Genomic DNA, 22584 nt, shown 5'->3' on the forward strand with positions numbered 1-22584 from the left:
AGTCTAACATGTCTCACTGATAAGATTTTTTTGGGGGGCTCAATTCATCTACATGCATGTCACCCCCTTTTCTCTACACCTTTCCTGTCACTCTTCACCTGTACTATCAAATAAAGGCAAACGTACAGAGTTGTATATAAAGTATAGAGTGGCTTAAAATAAAAAATATAAAGTTACAGGTGACTTACATGTCTTTTGTCCTCTTATTTATGTGATTTTAAAAAGTGAAAGTGAAGTCTTACATGTCTCACTTTTTTATATTCGCTATATTTTTTTAAACAAATTACTTTTTTTGTTAAGGTTTTAAATTTACTTCCTTCTATAATGATAAAAATAGAGCTTGGACTGAAGAGCCTGGCACATGCACAGCCAGTAATGATGCAAGCTCGCCCGCCGGATCCCCCTCTGCTCCCTCCCCTGCAACCATCAAACCAACAGCGTGTGTTCTCTCAGTCTGTGATCCTGTCTCCGCCTCTCTGTGTCTCTGACTCTGGCACGGTGAGCGGGGCTTATGTGTCTGGTACTGTAGCACAGAGAGAGAGAGAGAGAGAGAGAGAGAGAGGAGAGAGAGGGAGCTCTACTTGGAGTGACGTCACCTCTCCCATGGCGTCACATTGACGTAGCGCATACCAGGCGCTGTATGTGGAGGCAGAGCCCACATAAATGCACTATTTGACTTTCTCCCCTCAGACGGCGCACATAAACAAACCCGCGTTACAACTCCACACTTTGCAAAGCACCCATCAGCACTGACACACTCAGCGGGAGCGGACGCAGACAACACACACTCCTCACACCCGGGAGTTTTTAATTTTTTAATGTTCTCTTTAATTTTCTCTACTTTGTGTACTTTTGAGAAAAAGTACGAAGGAGAAGAAGAAGAAGAAACTTTTTGTCGCCGATGCATCCTGATCCTCCGCTAAAATACTTTTTTTGAAATATATTTTTTTTCTCGCCTTTACTTCGACTTTTGGTGATTATTCTGGATGGGAATAGGATACTTCATACGAGGTTATTACCACATGTAAAGACGGAACCGCTACAGCAAACCAGTAAGTAAATTGTGAATGAATGGGATATTCTGCCGTAAAGCGAGGACTTGTTAGATTACCACACAGAACCAAAACACATTAACCCTCAGCTGTGTGAGCATGTTTATAGCTTATATGTGTATTACCTAAATCCTCGTGTTGAATATATTCTCTACTTTCTTCATCCGTTTTGTCCAACTTTGTGCGTCTAACCTGTTGATATGTCAGACTCCAGTACGCTGCTTCATATTGTCTGTCCATGTGTGTGTGGCGTCTCCAAAGAGCAAAATGAAGCTGAATTTGAATTTAATTTGCGCTGGGAAGGTATCATATCCTTTCTGGTTGTCATGGAAATGAGATGCCTCTCACTCACACAATGAATAGTGGAGTCAGACGCACTAATGGTCTGAGTGGAGAATAGTCTAACCTACATTCAGGCAAGCTGAGGGAGAGGAGAGTTAAAGCTCTTTGATTTCATGCCATTTGCTGGGGTTTTGTCTCCTGATGTAGGATTCAGGGGGTGGAGAGTGGGGTGCTGTTAATGATGTTAATGAGTATTTATGTGTTGTAGGATATGGGTGTGTTTGTGTTTATATACAGTGTCACAGACACAGGTCATGAGCACAACAGTGTGTTGTGATTCTCAGCCCTTGGTTTTGCTTTTTAGGATTAAAGCTCCTCAAGAAGGTGAAAGGTGTTTTCCAAACAGTCATATAGTCTGAGCTGTCGCCTGACTGGTGGCCAATTGCAAATGTCAGCTGTCTCACTGTCTACTGTCTCTGTGAGGACACGGCCTCTCCTCCCATTGATCGCAGGAAAAACACCCTCAGCCATTCACCATAAAGCCGCATCCAATTTCTGAAGCCCTCTGTGAAGTATTTCGTAGAAACATCTGACAACACAGACACTGTATACTATAGCAGCTGCTCAAGGCTTTTGGGGCTTTATCCGTGTAGTGTGTGATAAGAAAGTACTGCTTAGTTAGGGCACTTGGGCAACTTGCTGGTTTTACCTTTCTTTCTTTCTTTCACACACTTCACACAGGTTTACGCACGCACGCAGCCACGCACGCAGACACTTCTGACAGTCTCCCTCTCAGGGCTGATTTACAGTACTCACATATTTCTCTGGTCTCTCCTTTATGTCCTCTCTTTTCTCTGTCTCTGTTTGCTGGAAGCCTCGCGCTGTCCGGGCTTATTGGTGCGAGGGGCTACCGGGGGCTACCGGCGCTCCGGGGCGCGTGCTTTGCAGCTCTTATGTCGTTCTCTTGGTTACCGGTGCGCGCAGGGCCAGAGCCCCACCGACCGGCTCGGCCTGAGAAGAAAGCGAGAGGGGATCCGTTTGCTCATGTAGAGACAAAAAACAGAATGTCTCACTTTGCATGAAAAAATATTTTTCATCTTTAAAAGTGAACATGGCACTTTGTTTTCATTCTCTTAAGGCTGTGACAAGGGCACATTTACGCACAATTACGCCCACAGAATTGAATAATGGCTTAACTGTTCCAAGTCAGCCCTAATCGAATAAGTGTTAGACAGGCTTATTCATTTTATCTGGTTTGTCTTTTTTTCTTTATTTCAACATAATTGGATCCTTTATGAGGCATTACATCGGTATAAAAGCCATATCATGACCAAGGAAGCATCAAAGGCGGCATCAAAGAGGCCTAAGGTTTCCTTTCACAACTGGTCTGTAAGTTTGGAGAAAAGTGGCTGCTTTACCTAAAGTGGACGAGTTTGATCTGTTGACACAAAGATAAGAGATGGCAGCAGGCTGCAGGTGCCTGTAGCCCTGGGAGTCGGTTAGGGGGGGCTGTGGCTTGTCAACAGACAGTATAGAGGTGCATACCAGGAGATCGAGTGTTTTCTCGACTTGTCCGTATCCGAGAGGGTCTAGAAGAGAGAGAGAGAGAGAGGGAGAAAGAGTGTGTGTACACAAGAGTGTGTGTGACAGAAAGGGGGCGCTCTGGGCCTTGAAATCCGGCGGCCATAGTGCGCCCTGCTGCAGTGAGGGAGTTGGAGGCGCACGGCGCACAGGAGTCCGCTGGTTTGGTTTCAGGTCCGACTCTCCAACATTTCCAGATTCCTCTCTCCCTCTGGATGAACCCTGAGAAGGCGAATACGGTGGTGATCAGAGGCAAGCGAAGCGATGGCCTGGAGGCACTGGCACAGACTGCTTTTATAAAAGTTGTGACTTTTGTAGGTCTGTATTTGTAGAAGTTGCGTGCAGTTTTTTTAAGCCTGGTTGAGTTTGCATTTTGTAGCGCGAAATTAAAATTATAAAAATAACGGAGCACAGCTTGTTAGAATGAAACTTGTCGCCCACGTAAGTGTAAGTCTTGAAATGAGCTAAAAGTCCTCAGTTGTGGTTCATAATATTCTCTTTGTGACGTGGATTCAGTGTCATATTTAAAGCCAAAGTTGGACTATATTCAAATCAAATGCGTAATTCTTCCTTTACATTGTCTTCCAGTGGATTTATATGAATAACTTCAATGATTCATACAGTTTCGGGCGTAAGGCATCTTGTTCTGATGTGCGCAAAGTAGTTTGCATGCTCCTTCATCTTTCTGTTTCTTTACATCCAGTTTCTTGTCTCTATCTGCTGGATTCGATTTTACGCAGTTAATTATGTCTTTTTGGTGTAAAATCAAATTGTTGCTCATTGTCTTTAAATTGTGCCAACATTTCTCTGGGCTCAAATGTTTTAAGGTGGTGTTATGCTGTTAAGTAGAAACTCTCCAAAGAAATGTGCTAAATTAACTTTGTGAAGGCAGTGAAAATGTAAGACATCATTTTATGCTTAGCTCTAAGTGTGGTTGAGTTTTCTGTTGCTATATTTAAGATGAGTGGAGATGATAGTATTACCAGCGTTTTATTCAGCCTGCCGCCTCATCGCTGGCTGTAACCCAGACCTCTCTCCTCCAGGCACAGGTTCGGAAGAGCGCGCCCAGCCGAGCTCGGAGCACCGGCGATCGGACACTTCTTCCTTTGCGACGCCCGCCGAGTCCTCCCCGCTCCAGGAGCCCTGTCCCGGCCGCAGCGACGCCACCCCTCCACCCCGGACACTCAGCACCATTCAGCGCGAAGCTCTTTCACCAGGTACAGACCTGCCCTTTTTAATTTCATCAGTTCTTTCTTTCTGTCTTTCCTTGTCTCTTTCTTTATCTCTTCTTTCTTCTCTTCAGCTGATGCTTTTGTAGAAAGCGCGACTGTTGTGGCTCAGGTGTGTTTTTCTGCACCCATTGTGGTGTTTGGTTGTGTTTTACTGGAGGGAAAAAAATGTACAAAAGCCCCCTTGAAAGTTTATTCTCATCTTAGGTGTTAAATCAGAATTTAACTGTGATAATATACGTCAGTTCCTGTCTACTAAAATTCCAATTCATAAAGTTGTATGAACATGCTGGTGATCTTTTTCTTTTGTGCGCGGGAGTCTGAGCTGGTGTGTGTGTGAGATGAGAGTGTTTGGTGTGTCGGCTGGTGCGGGCTGAGTTGACATTTCAATCATTAGAGGAACTGGCAGAAAGAAGAGACTTCTGAGACCAAGCACACCTAAAATCCAGAAGCTGTGGGTGAATCACATAGGTCATAGACATCGATCCTCCCAGTGACTCAACAAGGTCTCTGAAAGCCTTTATGACTAAAACAGGCCAAGTTACAGCTATATTTTTGTATTGTTTCAGTTTTATATATTTCAATATTATCAATATATTTAAATCTCCACACAATTCCACAACTATATAAATTAAACAGAATATAAACCCCTTAAATAATAGGTTTATGTAGATGTTCAGCAAGTGGTGGTGTAATTGTGCCTCTTTGATTTGTGTGTGTATGTGTATGTGTGTGCATATGTATGAAAACCACTTTTATTGTGTGAGGCCACTGATTTCAATTTTTCCTCATTATTCATTGACAAAAAAAAAATCCTGTGTTTTTGTATTCATGTCTGCAACTTCATGTTTTTATTTGTTAGATCTATGGCATTCTGACAATGAACACGCGCGCTCAGTTATTGGAACAGCTGCAGTTTGTCCAGTTGAAATGCACACCTCGAGGTTAGAGACTGTTTCCCTTTCGCCTCACTATGCTGCACCACCTGTGTCTTACTCTGCTTTGGATTGTCTGTCCTCTTGCTTGCACGCACACACGCACACAGACACACACGCACACCTGCTTGCATGTGGTGAAATAAAGGCAATCTGATGGTGGTGTTGGAGTGGAGAAGATTTGCTACAGGGTTGCTTCAGTGGCACAAAAATAAAGACGTTCCACAGATTCTGTTGGTGAGTGTGTGTGAGAGGGTGCACGCTTGTGAGCATGGGTGTGTGTGTTACTGAGTGAAGTAAAGCACCGAAGAGGATGAGACGTTTGCAGACACAAGTGGTTTTACAGGTTCCTCTCAGGATAAGGGTGCATGTTATTGGCAGGATGAGCATATACAGGTTCATGTTGACATCTTGAACATCATTAGTGATGAAAATATGTGTGTGTGTGTGTGTGTGTGTGTGTGTGTGTGTGTGTGTACGAATAAACAACTCATCAAAAGCGTCTCTCCTCACCTGACACACACACAGACAAACACCACAGTACATGCAGCTTCAAGTGACTGTCAGCTGTCAAGCAGAATATATTTGTTTTACAGAATTTCTCAGCCTCTCTCTTTTTGTCTTTCAACTCTTGTCAAGCAAATCAACTGGAGACCTGTTGTACGTCAAAGTGTATGTGTGCATATAGCTGCTGATAAAATACTATAGTATATGACAGCTGCAGTAAGTCTTAAACACACACAGACTATAACACCCAACACTGTTGTGAGGCTTGACCTACTGACACATCACAGAGAGCCACAGAGTTCACCACTCTACTCTCCTCCGCTCACACTTAATTTTTTTTTCCTCCCCTCTTCCTGTGATGCTTCAAATCAGTTGCAAAAGTACTTTAGGTATAGCCCAGAAAGGCCCCATGACGCCCATAATGCTGCATGTGTGTTTTTCCACGTGGGTTGAAGAGGTGGTCACTAGTAGCAGAAGAAAAAAAACTGGATGACGTCAAGCACACGTAGGCCTACAGCTTGACTCATATCCTCAATTTAAGAAAAAAAATCTTGCATCTTAATATTCACATTGGGACTGAGTGTTGGTTTGTCTGCACATGCTGTGACTGGTAGGGCATTTTGAGGGAATCATTTATAGTTTCACTTTAATATGACTTAAGAAAAATGTGTTTTTTAAGAGTTGGTGTCATTTTAAATTTAGGATTTTTTTAAAAAATATTCCCACCAGGTCAAGCTTAAGAGGTCACATCTCTTTTGACCTTTTGTGTTTTTTCTTTTAATAAATACACTTAATAAAATAAAATAAATAAAAGTTATGTAGATGAGTGTCCCTCACATTGTTTTTTTTTAACCCTTTGAGTCATCCTTTGTTTTCAAGCCCCTACAGCCACGCTGCCCCTCAGGTTTAATTTAATTGTGTTGGAGCAGCTTAAATTAATGTGTCACTCAGTCTGCTTCCGCCATGAGTGACATGAGTTATTCATCAGGCGTATATGACCGCAAACTAAAAGTTGCAGGCTATTTTAAACATGTGTTATTATTATTTATTTTAGTCTGATAGGAATTAGTAGGGAGCAGGAGCTGATCATGAAATTTCAGGACTTTTATTTTGTTAAATAAAATGATTTTTAAAAAAAAAAAAAAAAAAAAAAAAGTTAACACAACAGGAAATACAGTCCCCGCCCGAGCCTGAGTGCGTCCGCTCGGGATGCTGGAATATGTGAGTGCTCTAACAACAGCAGGTCCCGATCCGTCCCGTATTTGACTAGACAAACATGACGCGCGGGGAACCGGGGCGATTACGGCAGAGCGCGCGCATGCTGGGCGTCAATGGGAGCAGCGCTGTGTTGACAGTTCCCCTGCTCGAGAGCGACGAGCAAACACCACAAAACCCTGGCTGCGCTGACACTCATGACTGATTAGCCCGCACGCACTCATCATGCACGCACACATACACACGTGCACGCACGCAAACGCAGGTGTATTACGTAAGGGGGTTTGATAAGACAGGAGCATTTCGTCCACACACACATGATGATGAGGTGGCCTGCTGCTGTGACTGTGGCAGAATTAAATCAAGGGGAAAAACTCAAGACATGCCGACTGGCGTCTGCAGCAGTTAGAGGAAATATCTGTGTCTGTATGTATGTGTGTGTGTGTGTGTGTCTGCATTTATCAGTGTGTGTGTATCTGGGTGTGTGCATTTGTGTGTGGGTTGTGCAGCAAGCATCCAGCACCACCATGGGGTTCCATTATTATTTAATGTTATCTCATCTGCTTTGCCATCTGACTAACCAGAGTACACTCACCCACACACAGACACACACACACACACACACACACACACACACACTGGTCACAGATACTTCAGCATTTCAGTCTGTAGAGTGGATCTTGGATCTTTGCTTTGGCTGCTTCGCCTCAGTATTGCGCCCCGATGAACCGTAGCTTCTCTAACTGAACTAACTGCGTGAGAATCAGCAGTGTGCGGGGTTGTGTGTGTGCGCGCGTGTGTGTGCTCCAAGTGTTTCTACCTATTGGGTGAAGTGCGAGAAGTGTTAAAGCAGGAAACTGAGTAAATGGCAGTAAATGGAAAGATTTTCCTTGAAAGGTGCGTTCAGAAAACTTTTATAACATTGCGAAATCTCTGACACCTCAAGAGCTGAAAAAACTGCCTGTTCCAATAGAGCTGTGCAGAAATTTTTAGTCATGCACATTTTTTTTTAATTGTCGACCCTGTTCAGCACGACCTGTGTGTGCATGTGCCTCCAGCAGAGTCTGCCTTCATCCTGTAGATTTACTGAAGGGTTGTTCCTGTGTTGCGCTTCTGTTGGCAGCCTCCTTGTTCATAAAATCCTGCTTTTCTGTTTAAATCAGTTGGTTAACTAATATGTCATTTCCTCCCTGACTGATGATTGGTGCCGTACAGCTGTACTCTACTAACACCATTAAAATGCTTTTTGAATGAGAACGTTTTTGAAGACATGTGGTCTGATGTGCCACGCAGCTCTAACCTACGTGTGTGCTCTGTCTCCCTGGCAGACATGCCCTGTGTGCAGGCTCAGTACGGGCCCGCCCCTCCAGGCTCAACCTACTCTGGCCAGTCCTTTAGTTACCAGGGTGACAGCTACAGCTCTGACCTCATGACCCCCGACTACACCAAGCTGGACCTGGGTGGTGGTGAGATCTCCGCCGCTGCCACCACCTCCCTCCCGAGCTTCAACGTCTTCGTGGAGGGGAGCTACGAGCCCAAGTCCTCCTGCCTCTACCAGATGCCCACACACAGGCCCATCAAGAAGGAGGAGGAGAGCTACCCGACTGCTCCGCCACTGGAGGCCATGTCCTCCTCCACCATGTACTTTAAACAGTCTCCCCCTTCCACCCCGACCACCCCGTCCCTGCCGCCCCAGCCTGGCACCTCCTTCCTGTGGGAGGAGCACCCCCTGGCCCCTCCATCGCACGCCCACTCTCTGGGCTCCGGTCTTGACACAGGCCCCCTCAAGTCGCCCCGCTTTCCGCACTTCTACCAGCACTCGCCGCCTCACAGTGGCGGCAGCGTCGGCGGTTACGAGAGTCTGGGTGGAGGACTGGTGCGCACCTCCTCCTCTTCCTCCTCCTCCTCATCCTCGGTCTCCCATCCTCACGGTCCACCTCTGGAGCAGCCCATGTACCAGCTGCACCGCGGGGCTGGGGGCAGCAGCCTCGCCTTCCGCTCCCTGGCTCTTGGGCCCTGCGGCCCCCTACTAGGAGACAGCCTGCCATCGCCTCCCCCACGTGGTCCCCAAGGAGAAGGCACCTGTGCGGTGTGTGGGGACAACGCGGCCTGCCAGCATTACGGCGTACGCACCTGTGAGGGCTGCAAGGGCTTCTTCAAGGTAAATGTCCTTTAAAGCTAACAAGTGTTTGTTTTTAAGGAGTCGTTGTTGCAGTTTCCAGGTTTTAGTCTCACTTTAAAACAATCCTGAAAGTTTAAAACTGCATCAATGTCCGTTTTTGGAGTAGCTCTACATCTATATGTTCTAATAAGACATCTGCCTCTTCTCTTATATTCCTGAAAGTATTAAAGTACCTACTCCTCTTGTTCCCATGTTCCCCATCAGTACACACACTCAAATCCAAACCTGACACCCCATCTTTAAATATCACCCAGTATGTGTGAAGTAGCTGCAAACTGACTGACGTACTTTATTCTGAAACAATCCTCATGCCTTCGCCTCGCTCCCACTCTGCACCCGTCTCTGCGCTCTCTAAATCGCCTTTAGAGTCATCATGAAAGCACAACACACCCACAGGGGTCGTCTCTCCCGGCAACCAAGCTGGCAACTTGTGTGTGTGTGTGTGTGTGCGATCGCTTGTGTTACGTGAGAACACAGAATGATAAAAACAAATACTTTCTCTCAGGCAAACAGGGAAATTGCCCTCCATGCTCGCAGTCAGCTGCTCAGACACACGGTGCGGTGAGAGTCCAGTGGAAAAGGAATCCTCCTTGAAATCAAAGTTTCCTTTCAGCATGTTTGCAGTGAATCAGTGGCTACGAAATTGACCACAATTCACTGACATAATACTGGGGATGATATGAGTCAGTTTGAGATTTGGTCCGTCAAGTGATTCAACCTAACGCTGTCTCACATCCCATGATACCGCACACGTGCTCACACACACACAACTCAACATCACCAAGAGACAGTTTTTAGTCAGACTGATTTCTCATTTTCTTTGTGCAAGTCATAAAACACAACAGACAAACTTCTCTGACACGTGCATGTGGTTCAATGCCTCATTCAAATAACAGCAAACTCACACTCAGTGACACTGCAGTCATCTCTCCATGCACAGTTTTGGAATTATAAAACATTTCCAGGCACACTTGTTAGGCATTCTATTGGTTGCATGAGACAAGAGAGTGAAATTAAGAGACAGCAAGAAGGAGGGTGCAAACGCAGAGGTAATTGAATAATGCCTCTGGTCGGTGGAAATGAATTATCCTTCTTTTCAATTAGTTTCACAATTTGTTTTTATTTAGTAATTAATGAAAGCAGCGTCTGGTGGCAGCAGGCCGCGGGGCTGTCTGCTCGCTGCAGCGCTCAGCAGCCACACAACCTGTCAAACCTCGCTATGTTTCCTTTACACACATATGCAGATGCAGCCAGCCATGCACACACGACATATGCACACGACCACATGTTCTTACAGTAGCATGTACATGTTTTTCACTCTGTTACACCCGCAGATCCAGGATGCAGCAGCAGAGACATGCCTTTCACACACCTGCTCTTTTTCATATTCATATTATCAGGCACATTACCTCCATTATCCTGATGGTTTTATTGTCTCCCAAAAATATTTTCCTGATTATATTTAATTATCCCTGAATAGTTATTACACATTAAACCATAGAGGAGGCTTGCTGAAAATTGTTGTTATTTCATTAGTGCAATTTGAGGCACATTTTCACTGTGAATTAATTTTAGCTCTTAAACAAATGGTCTTTCCCCCCGTGTGTTTATTATTTTGGCAGAATAATGTAGTCCATTCACCGATTTCCATTAATTTAGCGAATCTATTCAGAATTAGAATCTCTAAAATTAAAAACCAGATCTCAGCTGTTAGTATAATACAAACATTATGCTGGAAACAAACAAAAAAATCATTAAAAAGTGGCCTGTTTTTATGCACCCACTGTCCTAAGTTACTTTAGCTGTGCTTTTATCAGTCAAAATCCACAGTCAGCACATTGCACATGATTTTTTTTTTTTTTTTATGATTTTCCCGCTACTTGCACAGCATGTAAGTCATAAAAAAGGTTGGTGGTGAAAGAAAGCTGAAAATCACGATGGTGAAGTGCACATAACTTTATCACCTAAATCATTTCATTCATTCAGGAGATGCAACGAGAGACACACCATCCACATGCAATGACACAGACATATCCGCGTGTAGGAGGCATGGCTTAGCTCTTTGAATCAAGTCATAAAAGTCAAGTTTTTCCATAAAGAAACCAATAGAATTAGCTCAGAGATACACACTTTCACTACAAACTACCCTTTCACTTCCTCCACAGTCAGTCAGAGAGACTGCCTCTGGTGAAGAAGCCGAGGAGAGGAGGGGATAGAGGAGACAGAGGGAGGAGAAGGGGGAGCAAAGTCCCTAAAGGCTTTTAATTTAAGCCAAGGCTATTAGCACATGTTACATGTCAAGAATCTGCCTCTGCATGCCTCCATCCAGCCCCCCACAACACCCACAGCATGTGAGCATGTGTGTGTGTGTGTGTGTGTGTGCGCTTATGAATGTGCTCTCAGTGCTTACAACTCATTCCTCAACTCTGATTGTCGACATTAAAGTCAACATTTTTTCACTTGAATGAAGTTCTTGCCCACACAAACATCATTGCTATCTGACAATTTCAGTTTCTGATGCTGAGCAAATTTTAAATTTGTCTTCTCTGTTGTTTATCCTCAGTGAAATTCAGCCACTAACATCGGGGTAAATTACAAGACAAATGAGAAGAATTGAACCAGAATAAAGCACACTCACACACACACAGACACACACTCATAGGCTGGCCTAAATAGGCGTGCAGTGTACAGAACACAAGAATGATTTGCTAACCATATTGAGATAATTTGATCTGACTATCTGAGACTAGTTATTTACAGGGTATTAGCTCTTATATGTAGTGTCTCTGCTGAGACGCCAGTCATGCTCCATGCTGCTTATTAGAAAGCAAAGTCACAAGAGCCCCAACCACGCACACACACACACACACACACACACACACACACACACACACAGAGGAGACAGGCCAGCTCATGAGAGCTTAATTTATCAGGACCTTAATTGATCATTTCAAACTGCAAGCTTTTATTGGAACCAGCTATCTCATAAATTAGGCCCTGAGGTCACTGAGGGGAAGAACTTCCCCCTCAACCCACCAGCAGGGTCACCTCAGCTCTTACGCCACCTTCACTGAAATGTGCTGCAGAAAAAAACACACACACAAGCTCATTTTGCAAAAAGAGGAGTGTGACATAAAAAGAATCACAGTATGTTTCATTTGTACAAGACTGTGAGAATGTCTCCAACTTTGTGCTGGCCCTGGCGCAGAGTTGTAAAGGTGTAAATAAACGTTGGCATGTTGAGGCTTTGTGCGTCATCCTCATGCAGCTTTACGGTCAGTTCACTCTCCCGCTAAACGGATGCTATTTTCCCTCAACCACATTAATGACCATAACTAACTTATCCCCGCGCGCACGGGTCACTGACCATTGAAGGGATGAGAGGGAGACATTCAGAGCGATCTGCGGTGCCATGGCAACGGCTCTCATCCGGCGCTGGCGCCCATTACGCGCCGGTTCCGCACTCGCGCCGGAGCATATGGAATAATTGGTGTGTTATTGGTCTCCCGGGGGCACGGGCATGTGTGGCGCGAGGGGTTCCTAATTGGATTTATTTGTTTTGATGTGTTTTAGAGGCGTTAAAGAAGAGGAGAAGCTGCGACACTTTCCGTGTGTTCCGTTTGTTTAATTTACAGTTTGTTCTGCTGCTGTCTCGCCTGAGTGGACTACCGGAGTCACAGCATGACAGTAGTATAAATGCAAACACTGCAAATGACAGTAATTATGGTGTAATTGTAAGCTTTATTTTTTGCAAATGTAATCGTTAAGTTGTAACAGATTTGCACCCGAGGCAAAGGCTTGCCCAAGAGTTTTAATCCAAAGGCGCCTGTAAAGACTGGCAACGTGCCGCAAGAGGCCTCGTCGGGGTTATGCCACAGAGCTGCACCAGCACTAATAGCTGTGTGGTTTGTTTATTTTAAAATAATGACCTAACTACGTACCTTAGGCTTCTTGTGCATTCTCACACCGCATTATAATAAATAAATGTCAAAAAAAAAACTCTAATTCTGCCCATGGACGTCTCCACTGAGTCATTCCAGCACTTTCTCACCTTGACAGCAGCTGACTTTGTCTTTAACACAACTTCAGGCCTAAAGGCACGGGATTGGCCCATAGGTGCGCGCGCGCATGGCATCCACCGCCATCTCTGTGTCTCCCATCCACGCAGGCAGCGCACCCGGCCCCCACGTGGCCCGTTTCTGATTTCATTTTAATAAGGTCAGTAATAATCGTGCGAGCCAGCCGAGGAGAAAACAGCTCCCGCGGGGCCCATTGAGAGAGGCGCGATGCGCGAGGCCCCGGAGGTGCCACGAGCTGACCCGCGAGCTTCACAAACAATCTGATCACGCAGCTCTTACGGCCGCTGTCCCTCTGTCTCGCGGGACCCGCCTCGGCACGCTTTGCGCTCAGTCCCCATTGTCAGCTCCGGCGCTAATAAAATTGTCCCTCCTGCAGGCGAGGCTTGTTGGAAAATTAATTTTATCTAATTATACTGATGTCAACGCCGCCTTTCAGCGCGTAATTAAAATCTGACCTGCGAGCTTCTGCTTTCATTCTTTGATGGGGAAGGGGGGAAAAAAACAGAAATTGAATTAAACAAATCAAATATTAGGTGGCTGATTGTGTTTGGAGGCTGATAATCGGTATGCCTGTTTCTTCTCTCCTCAGCGTACCGTGCAGAAAAACGCCAAGTATGTGTGTCTGGCCAGTAAGAACTGTCCTGTGGACAAGAGGAGACGCAACCGCTGCCAGTACTGCCGCTTTCAGAAGTGTCTGAGTGTCGGCATGGTGAAGGAAGGTAAGAGGACTGACCACACACCTGAGCAGTGCAACACAACCCTGACCTCCAGTTCATGATGATAAAGTTTGTCTCTGCAATTAATAGGCCGGTAATGACCTGGCCTGCTGCAACCTCACACACACCCAGTGTCCTCTCTGTGGTGCAGGAACAAAGTAGAAAACACATTACACCAATTAGCACCCTTTATACTCTGAATCCGGATGATTTTTTTCTGAAAGAGACACAGAGGTGAACATCCTGCCCAAACATTCTCACACTTTCTGTTCATTTGTGTCATCACATCTGATGTAGCTGACTGTTGTTGCAGAGATGTTTTGCTGATGTGTGGCACTCTACTGCCCTCATTTCCCTGAGGTTTCTCACCTGTCTCACACACACGCGCTCACATGCAAACAAACCCACACACACACACACACACATACACTCCTGTGTCCCTTTAACATGTGTGCAGCCCGCAGAACAGCTCCACTGCCATCTGCTGGTTAGTAGCCTCCTGTGTAGGGATTGTGGGAAGGTTGGAGAGCTCCTGTGGAGAAAGCCTCAGTCAGGATTTTAGTGCTGTGAAATGCTGATAACAAGCCTATCAGTTAGAGAACAGAAGTTGAGTGTGCATGCTGTGAAATTTTTTACCATGTTCAACAACCTGTTCTTCAACCTGTTGTCATCTCTGTGTCTCTGCTTCACAGTGGTACGCACTGACAGCTTGAAGGGGCGCCGAGGCCGTCTGCCATCCAAACCAAAGAGCCCCCTGCAGACGGAAGCGTCTCCTCCCTCTCCACCCCTCAGCTTGCTCTCCGCTCTGCTCAGGGCTTATTCCCACTGCACGCCCCGTGACCTCAACTACAGTCAGGTACCCCCACACACCCCCTTTTTTTCCATATTAGTCAGAGAAACACACGCTCAGTGAGAAATACGGCTTGTTTAGGAGTTTGTTCAGTCATTTCTCGCCGTCTCTCCCCACAGTTCAGCGCTGCCGAAACTCCCTCCTCCTCGTCAGACGCAGAGCACATCCAGCTCTTCTACAGGCTGCTCACCATCTCGATGGAGACCACACGGTGCTGGGCTGACCGGCTGCCCGGCTTCTCTGAGCTTCAGCGTGAAGATCAGAACCTGCTCATAGACTCTGCCTTCCTGGAGCTGTTTGTCCTGCGATTGGCTCACAGGTATGAGAACAAACAGCAGATGGATGACAACATTAGCACATTTAATTCCACTTTTAAAATTTCCCCACATCCATATGTGCACATCTAAAACTTCAAATACACGCCTACAACTATCAGAAACTTGACTTCCTTTGGCAGGGGAACAACAGGCAGTTAATATCCTTTACCGTTACAGTACAGCGTGCAACTGTGCTGGCAGAGCTGCATGCTGCTGTGTCGGTGTATCTCCAGAGTAGGAGTGGAGCTGAGTAATCGCCATATGAACCAAATTATGAATGGAGTCTGTAGCTATGACAGCAGCTACACCCACAGAGTTCCGCTCCGCTCGTCTGATATCTGACGCACAGAGAGCTCTGTGTGTGTTCTGCGGGCTAAAACTGTGCTAACATTGTGAACTGTGAATTGACAGGATCAATTCCATCTAAGAGCTAGTCAGCTGAGGAACTGAAAAGGGCTGTTATGGAAGGAAATACATATTCAATTCAGCTGACTGAAATTTAATAAAAGGGAATTGACTTTATTTTCCCCGTGCGACCACTGGTGTGTGTGTGCGTGTGTAAGCACATGTGCGTCTCGCTCGTGGATACCTGTGGTGCCATTATGACTGCCCTTGCCCATCTTTGCCTCAGAATTGCCCCGGGTTACTGGTGTGCTCTCGTAAGGCATGTGGCTGGTTAAATTTATGGGGAGGACGGGGGCTGGGCTACAAGCTCATCCTTTTGTCTGCGCTGTCGTCTAGGGCAGAAAACCAACACAGTCACACACACAAGCACACTTACTCACACACACTCACGCACACTGATGATGTAGAATCCCAACTTTCTCTCCTCCTCCCAGTGTAGGTCCAGGTGCAGGGTGGGTAGAGGATGGGTGGTGGCATCACAGTCCCAGCAGGAGGGGGATCAGGCTGGGACTCTGACTCACGCTGAACGGTGGACTCATAGGGGCCTCTATCAAACACACACACACACACACACACTCACGCACGTACACACAGCGCTCATCTTCCCAGCAGCCAAACTCCCACGGCACAGAGGAAAACACACACAAGCACGGCACTGTCTTACTTTGTCCGTCTTCCGTGAGAGCACAAGATGCAGTCCACGCTCCCATCTCAATGTTGACGCAGCCCTGCATTGACCCTGTGTTGAACTCAGATGCCTTGCAGACCCCCAGCGCAAGCATATGTCTGTATGCTTGTGAGTGTGCGTCTCTGTGTGTGTGTGTGCTCAGTGTGTGTAGAGTAAATTTGCTCCGCTCTTCTGGGCCTGCATTGCTGTAAGCACCCCGTTACCAAACAGTTTCTGTGGTTATTGGTTGATTACCGTGGTGACAGTGTAGTCAGGAGTGAGTGGAATGTGTGGCAGACATCCAGCTGCGTGTATGTGTGAGTGTGTGTGTGTGTGTGTGTGTGTATGTGCATCTGCCTGGCTGCTTGTCTGCCAGGCTGTCTGTGTAGTTTTGCACATGTGCTACTATCAAACACGGGTCAAATTGTATAATGTAATTGGGCATTTACTCAGTCGGACAGTGCCATAGTGAATTGGCTTCATCTGCTGTATTCATAAGTTTATGATATCTGATGTGATGTTTTTCCATTTTACAAGGCAAATTCCAGCTGTGAGTTTGTAGTAGAAGATTAAATCTGTTCCACCTTACCGTATCTGTCGATTCATCACTTTAAATGCATTGCTCACAAACACAAAACCTTGTTAAGAAAATTATTTTAGGCGTCTTTTGATGGAAATGTGTCAAAAACATATGAAAAAGACGTGTAAGATTTTAAATTTGAAATAAAAGGCAAGCCACCATCAAAGTACGGTCATGCTGGGTTTGAAATTTGGTAAATATAAGTGCATTAAATCAAGTGGCAGATTGAGAATACACCCCAACTTTGACACTATAGCAGGGAAACTTGCTTTTGCCCAGGGGTCACTTTTGCAAAATGACAAAGAGCCAGGGGCCAGTTATTGAACAAATATTTGCTGTCCTCACTCATCTTTGCTAAGAGGCAAATCCAATCACAGGTCTGGTGTACGCAGGGGCATGTCTAGGATTTGAGGATATTTGGAGCCCAGCCTGGACCTCTCTTGGGGGTCCAGTGGGTCCTCCCCCGGCACCTTTTTTAAGCTCTATTTTTTTTTATGCACAATGGCATCTTATTTATGTTCAAAGTCCACAGAATCACAGGCCACATTTTCCCACTGGCCATAACTTGAGAATCACTGCTCTATAGTCTGCATAAAACACTTAATATGTTTAAGGGGAGGTTTAAGGGAAGTGTCAGAGTTCCAGGAGTCAAAATACTACAACCATTAGCATGAAAGGTATAATCAGAAGGTGAGAAAGTACACTTCTGGGGCGCCCACTAGCTCACCTGGTGAGCAGGCGCCCAATGTACAAAGGCTGTGTCCTTGCCGCAGCTGCAGCAGGCTCGATTCTAACCTGCAGCCCTTTGCTGCATGTCATCCCCACTCTCTACTCTCCTATCAAATACAGCCTTAAAAATGTATTTCTAAAAAAGAAAGTAAATTTCTTAAGGTTCCTGAAGTGAGCAAGACGTTCAGTGTCCTTCCTCATGAGCATCCTACTTCTACTTCCTACTTTCTTCTCTCCAGCTCATGTGTGATCGTTTTAGCTAGTTTTTGTATTTGTGCGTCTAAGAGTGGAAAGGTATTGTTGACTCTGTGTGACTGACGGAGCTGGCGATGCGTGAGAGCATCTGTGTGCATGTGTTCTGCAGAGAGTGGGTGGAGCACCTCACTGCAGTGAGGATAATTAGATATAAACGTCCTCTCCTTAAAGCTGCTGAACCAATGTTTGTGGACGGTGTAATTTGAGCCCCCCTCCTCTTCTTTCTTCTCACTATCAGCTGTTTCCCAAACACACTCTTTCTGCCCTTGTCCCATCTTCTTGAGATCTTCCAACCAAACACTTTTTCTCTGGCTCTCTGAAGAAAGCCACCCTCTTCTTTTGGGCTCTAATAAAAGACTAGTCATAGCTCTCCCTCATTCGCTGCTTGTTCTTTTTCCCTCTCTGCTCGGTGGTAAAGGAGTGGGATGTTGTGTGTCGTGAGTAACTGACGGCTAAATACATCTGAGAAGCCTTTTCATTTCCTCATTAAGGCTTTGTGTTTCCACTGCACACCACAGCCCGGGCACATTAAAGCCATAACAGTTTACCTATCTGCAAATACACACACACAGATACACACACACGCAGGCAGAGCAGCCCTCTGCCCTAACCCCTCGCCCTCCCCGCCAGAAGGAAACACAGGAATGTTTTAAAATGCTATAATTTGGAGAACACAACCTTAATCAGCTGCATGCTTGTGTTTGATGTGTGCTCCATTTGTGTGTGAGCGCGCATGCTGCCAGGTTTTCTCATTGTTTTTTATTGTAATTGTTTCCTTGCCCTGGTATCACAAGGCATATTTACAATACATGAGGGAAAATGCTGTGTTTCATTGGAGGAGAGATCTAACCAGAGTCCTCATCTGCTGTTCCCCTGTGTGTCTCAGGTCGATCCTGTCAGAGGATAAACTAGTGTTCTGCAACGGCTTGGTGCTGCACAGGTTCCAGTGCCTTCGTGGGTTCGGAGAGTGGCTGGACTCCATCCGGGACTTCTCCACCCACCTCCAGAGCCTAAACCTGGACGCCTCTGCCTTCGCCTGCCTGGCCGCCCTCGTGCTGCTCACAGGTAAAAACACAAGTCAGTGACATCTGACTTTAAATCTCAAAATCACCATCAGGAGAAAATTAAAGAAAGGACACAATTTATATATGGCGCTGACACAAGTTAGCCGCCCCGCTCCACCATACTCAACCAATCGCTATCGATGGCCTAAGGTGCTTATGCGTAAATATACAGATACAAATCCACACGCCTTCTTTCCTTTGTCCAGAGCTTTGCCTGTGGGTGATTCAATGTGACAGTGATCAGGTGGATACATCCTCTTAACGTCACAAATGCGCTCAAAGACACACATGTGCATGCTTGTTCTGCCTGAAACAAGAACCCGATACCCAGGAGCACCTGCTGCACCTGCCTCACACCTGGCCCTCTAATCAGTGTGCATGTGTGAAAAATGGAGGCACAGCTTTCTCTGCGACCGAGACGCAACAGAAGAGCCTAGAGTTTAGTGGTCAGTAAAGTACATTAGAAATGCATTAGGAATAGTCAATTACAAATGTAGCCCAAGGTGACAGAGGACGCCCGTGCAATTAGGTGCTCATTTTTTTACACCCTCACGTCAGCGCCAGAAACTGTATGTAAGTGTGAAATGGGTAAAAGTCCCGTCCCCCCTACGCTCAGCTTCCTCACCTCACCCTGCCCCCGCCCCCTCCTCCTCTTCCTCCACCTTCTCTTCCTCTGTCTAAGCCCTCCAACCCCATCCTCACTCTCTGGGGGAGCACTTAACTCTGTGCCTGATCGACCAGCCCACCGTGGAGCACAGCTCTGGAATGGCGTCTGCGCTGTTCTCAGTGGCGCTCTGCCACCTCGGCAAAGCACACAGCACACTGCCACGACAGAGCCGCCAGAGCCACCAGGCGATCGACCGCTTCAGAGTGGCCTGTGCAGAAAGGCAGCCATCGATCCCTCCCCGGGAGCTCGCGCACATAGAGGAAGAAGGGATAGGGAGAGCGGGGAGAGGGAGGGAAGCGAGGGAGCGCGAGAGGTCTGAAAGCGGCGGTGAAAGGAGGGCTGGAGTGACTCTGCAGCAGCAAACACAGAACAAACAAAAGAGTCACATAAACAAACAATAAATAAGCTTCAGATAATGGATACCTCAAAGTGAGACTGGTTTCAGTGACAGCCTCCCTGCAGACTGGCTTGTGTGTGCGCCTGTATGTGTGTGTGTTTGTGTGTGCGGGGCTGGACACCCTGTTCTCTGCAGAATGAGTTAGTGTCACATTAAGCCTGGTACGGGTGCCACAGGAGTTGCTATGGGCAGCAGTGTGTGTGTGTGTGTGTGTGTGCGTGTGTGCTTCTAATTTCATTTGGCTGCTCACAGGGCCGAATAATCAGCTAATTGTTGAGCACTTTTGTTTCTGTCAATGTCTTAAATTGCAGGGACAATTTGTGTCTGTGTGTGTGTGCTATGTCTACATACATATATATATGGTCAATGAGTGTGTGTATGTGTGTGTGTGTGTGTGTGTGGACAGTGTACAGGGGGCTTATTAGGTTAGACTGTGTATTGATCTGTAGTGAATGAGACAAGTTAAGGCCTGTTAAGAACATTAGCCATACGGGCTAATGAGTTGGAATTCAATATAAAAGAAGATGTAGCTAATGCTCTGTCAGCTGAATGAGCAGTGATGTATGTGTGTGTGTTTGTGTGTGTGTGTGTGTATGTCTTTTTTCCACAGATTTCATAATTTTCCTAACGTCTCTGTCCGTCTGTGTTCCCACAGAGCAAGTCCCAGGTCTGAAGGACTCAAAGCGGGTGGAGGAGCTGCAGAATAAAGTGATTTGTTGTCTCAGAGACCACCTGGGTTGCGGCCCTTCTTCCTCCTCGTCCAAGGCGGCGCCCCCCCTGAGTCGCATTCTGGGTTTAAGGGCAGAGCTCCGTTCCCAGAGGACCCAGGGCCTTCAACGGATCTTCTACCTGAAGCTGGAGGACCTGGTACCGCCCCCTCCGTTGATTGACAGGTTCCTGGACACTCTGCCCTACTGACAGCCCGGGGCTGACCACACAGAGAGAAACAAAAAACCCACGTCACGTCCTGTTCAGGCCTTTCCCCCCAGGAGCACGCACACATCCAGAGATGGACTCACTCCCCTCTGACTGATGCAGAGCAGAGAGAGCCAACGCTTTTTCACACAACAGGACGACCAATCAAGAACGCCTTTCACTCAAACGGACAACCAACTTTTCACCAGTGTAAAAGACAATTACTCAAACGCTTTACCACTTTTTATTCGATCCTCCTGTTTTTCTCACGTGGGGGAGGATGACGAGGCTGAGATGGACGACGGACAAATGACTTTTTACTGTCCTCTCTCCGCCTGGGTGGGAGGCAGCTCATCCAGCAAAGAAAGAGAGAAGGTTTATGAGTACTGTTTATCTGTGTTTTGGCCTGACTCGTCCAGGATGAGGACTTCTTTTAGAGAGACGGGGTGGTGTCGCTGTGTTTGAATGTTTTCAGAGCTGAAGATGCCCCAGTGAAACACAACACGCTGTAGTTCCTCCTGTTGAGAGAAGGAAGGGGGCGTTTTCATACTGATATGTACTGAAATGTCAGAGGTCAGACAGCGTGAGTGTAGTAAACACGCAGACACATCACAAAGCAGGACACAGGTATTTCATAAACACATGGAAGAGGCTGTTGATTTGGGCTCTTGATTCCAAGTGCAATTTCTTAAGTGCTATCTCACCAGAAAAGCAGGCGGCAGAGAAGGAACGGTTTAATTTCAAACTCTAAATTATTTTAATGCAAAGACTTGTCCTGTACTGTCAGTAGCTAAAAGAAAGAGAGACAGTCTCCGCCTGGCTTTAGACAGCAGAGGAGATACTGTGCACTAACGATTGATGACTGAGTCACCCAGACTTGAACTTGCTCTAGTATGTTTTTTTTTTTTATTAACTCATTTTGAAATCATAGGTCGAGTAGGAGTACGGAGGAATGAACATGGACAGAAATTGGCTTTTGAAGCACTTATACCCTGAGAAAGGGCTAGAAGCACAGACACACACCCTACCTGCTCCCTCAGGAGGACAGCGTGGACTCGGGGGAGAGGAGGGTGCTCGACAGATAGCTGTACGTCCAGGGATGAAACATTCCGCAGTCATGCTCTTTTTCTATTTGTTTCTATTGTGGAGGCCGTGTGAGAGCGTGGAGGACATGGTTGCATACCGTCTTTGTGTGTACGCTTAGAGAAGCCAGGATCATATGCATGGTGTGTATAAACCGTCAAGAGCTGCCATAGCCTGTCAAAAACAGCTCGACCTGTGTTTGTGTCTCAGACTGCGGCTCTGCGGGGATCTCCCCGGGCCTCCACCACCCACTCACACTCACGGCAGCAGTTTGAAATATGAAAAAAAAAAAAAATCAAATTATATAGATATAAATATAAATATATATAAATATATATATATATATATATATATATAAAACTAATATTTTGAAGTGTTTTTAGCTTTTTCAAATATTGTGGTACGAGTTGTGCATTGTTTTTTGAAGAAGAGAAACAAAAAAAGAAAAAAAGTTGCTGTTTTTTCAATGTCCCTCTTTGGTTTGAGTTTCCTGTTCGATATTTTTTTTTCTTTCTCTTTGGTTCACTGGATTTTCTGTTCAGCACTTTGAAATCATAAACTAGTTCTGATTATTCTGCCCGACTGCGTCCCGTGTTTTGATTTTCCTTTTTTTTTAATTAAATGACTTTTACAGAAATTGCAAAAACAAATCCAAACACTAGTGTTTCAAGACTTTTTTAAAGTACACAAAAGATCACATTTGAGCTGATTTTATTCAGAATGTGTGTGCGTGCGTGTGTGTGTGTGTGTGTGTGTGTGTGTGTGTGTGTGTGTGTCTGGTTGGACACAAAAGCCTCTTGACAGGTAAAAGGCCTCGCCTCTCTCCCAAGGGACCCTTGGGCTCTCACAGAGAGTAGAGGGGGATTAGGAGAGTGAG

General features: G+C 46.0%; 1 protein-coding gene across 2 annotated transcripts; it reads left to right on the top strand.

The window, feature by feature from the left end:
- Nucleotides 1-682: 682 nt before the first annotated feature.
- On the top strand, nt 683-22286 carry nr4a3 (nuclear receptor subfamily 4, group A, member 3). Of its 2 annotated transcripts, XM_049583365.1 has the most exons (9): nt 683-1052; nt 3959-4132; nt 5007-5088; nt 8130-8962; nt 13652-13781; nt 14471-14634; nt 14748-14947; nt 18468-18646; nt 20365-22286. In XM_049583365.1, the coding sequence occupies exons 3-9, from the start codon at nt 5025-5027 to the stop codon at nt 20625-20627; spliced, it is 1833 nt and encodes a 610-aa protein (XP_049439322.1). In that variant the 5' UTR covers nt 683-1052; nt 3959-4132; nt 5007-5024; the 3' UTR covers nt 20628-22286. The 2 variants fall into 2 exon arrangements, with proteins under 2 accessions (XP_049439322.1, XP_049439321.1); XM_049583364.1 differs by lacking the exons at nt 683-1052; nt 5007-5088 and adding an exon at nt 3025-3233.
- Nucleotides 22287-22584: the final 298 nt, after the last annotated feature.

Source organism: Epinephelus fuscoguttatus, linkage group LG8, assembly GCF_011397635.1.
Source record: "Epinephelus fuscoguttatus linkage group LG8, E.fuscoguttatus.final_Chr_v1".
Classification (NCBI taxonomy): Eukaryota; Metazoa; Chordata; class Actinopteri; order Perciformes; family Serranidae; genus Epinephelus; species Epinephelus fuscoguttatus.

Bases quoted from the DNA above. Each gene is read 5' to 3' on its own strand.
- nr4a3 (XM_049583364.1), top strand. From the start codon at position 3,131: ATGAACCCTGAGAAGGCGAATACGGTGGTGATCAGAGGCAAGCGAAGC. The intron at 8,963-13,651 runs GTAAATGTCCTT...TTCTCTCCTCAG, and splicing joins GCTGCAAGGGCTTCTTCAAG to CGTACCGTGCAGAAAAACGC. The intron at 18,647-20,364 runs GTAAAAACACAA...GTGTTCCCACAG, and splicing joins CGCCCTCGTGCTGCTCACAG to AGCAAGTCCCAGGTCTGAAG.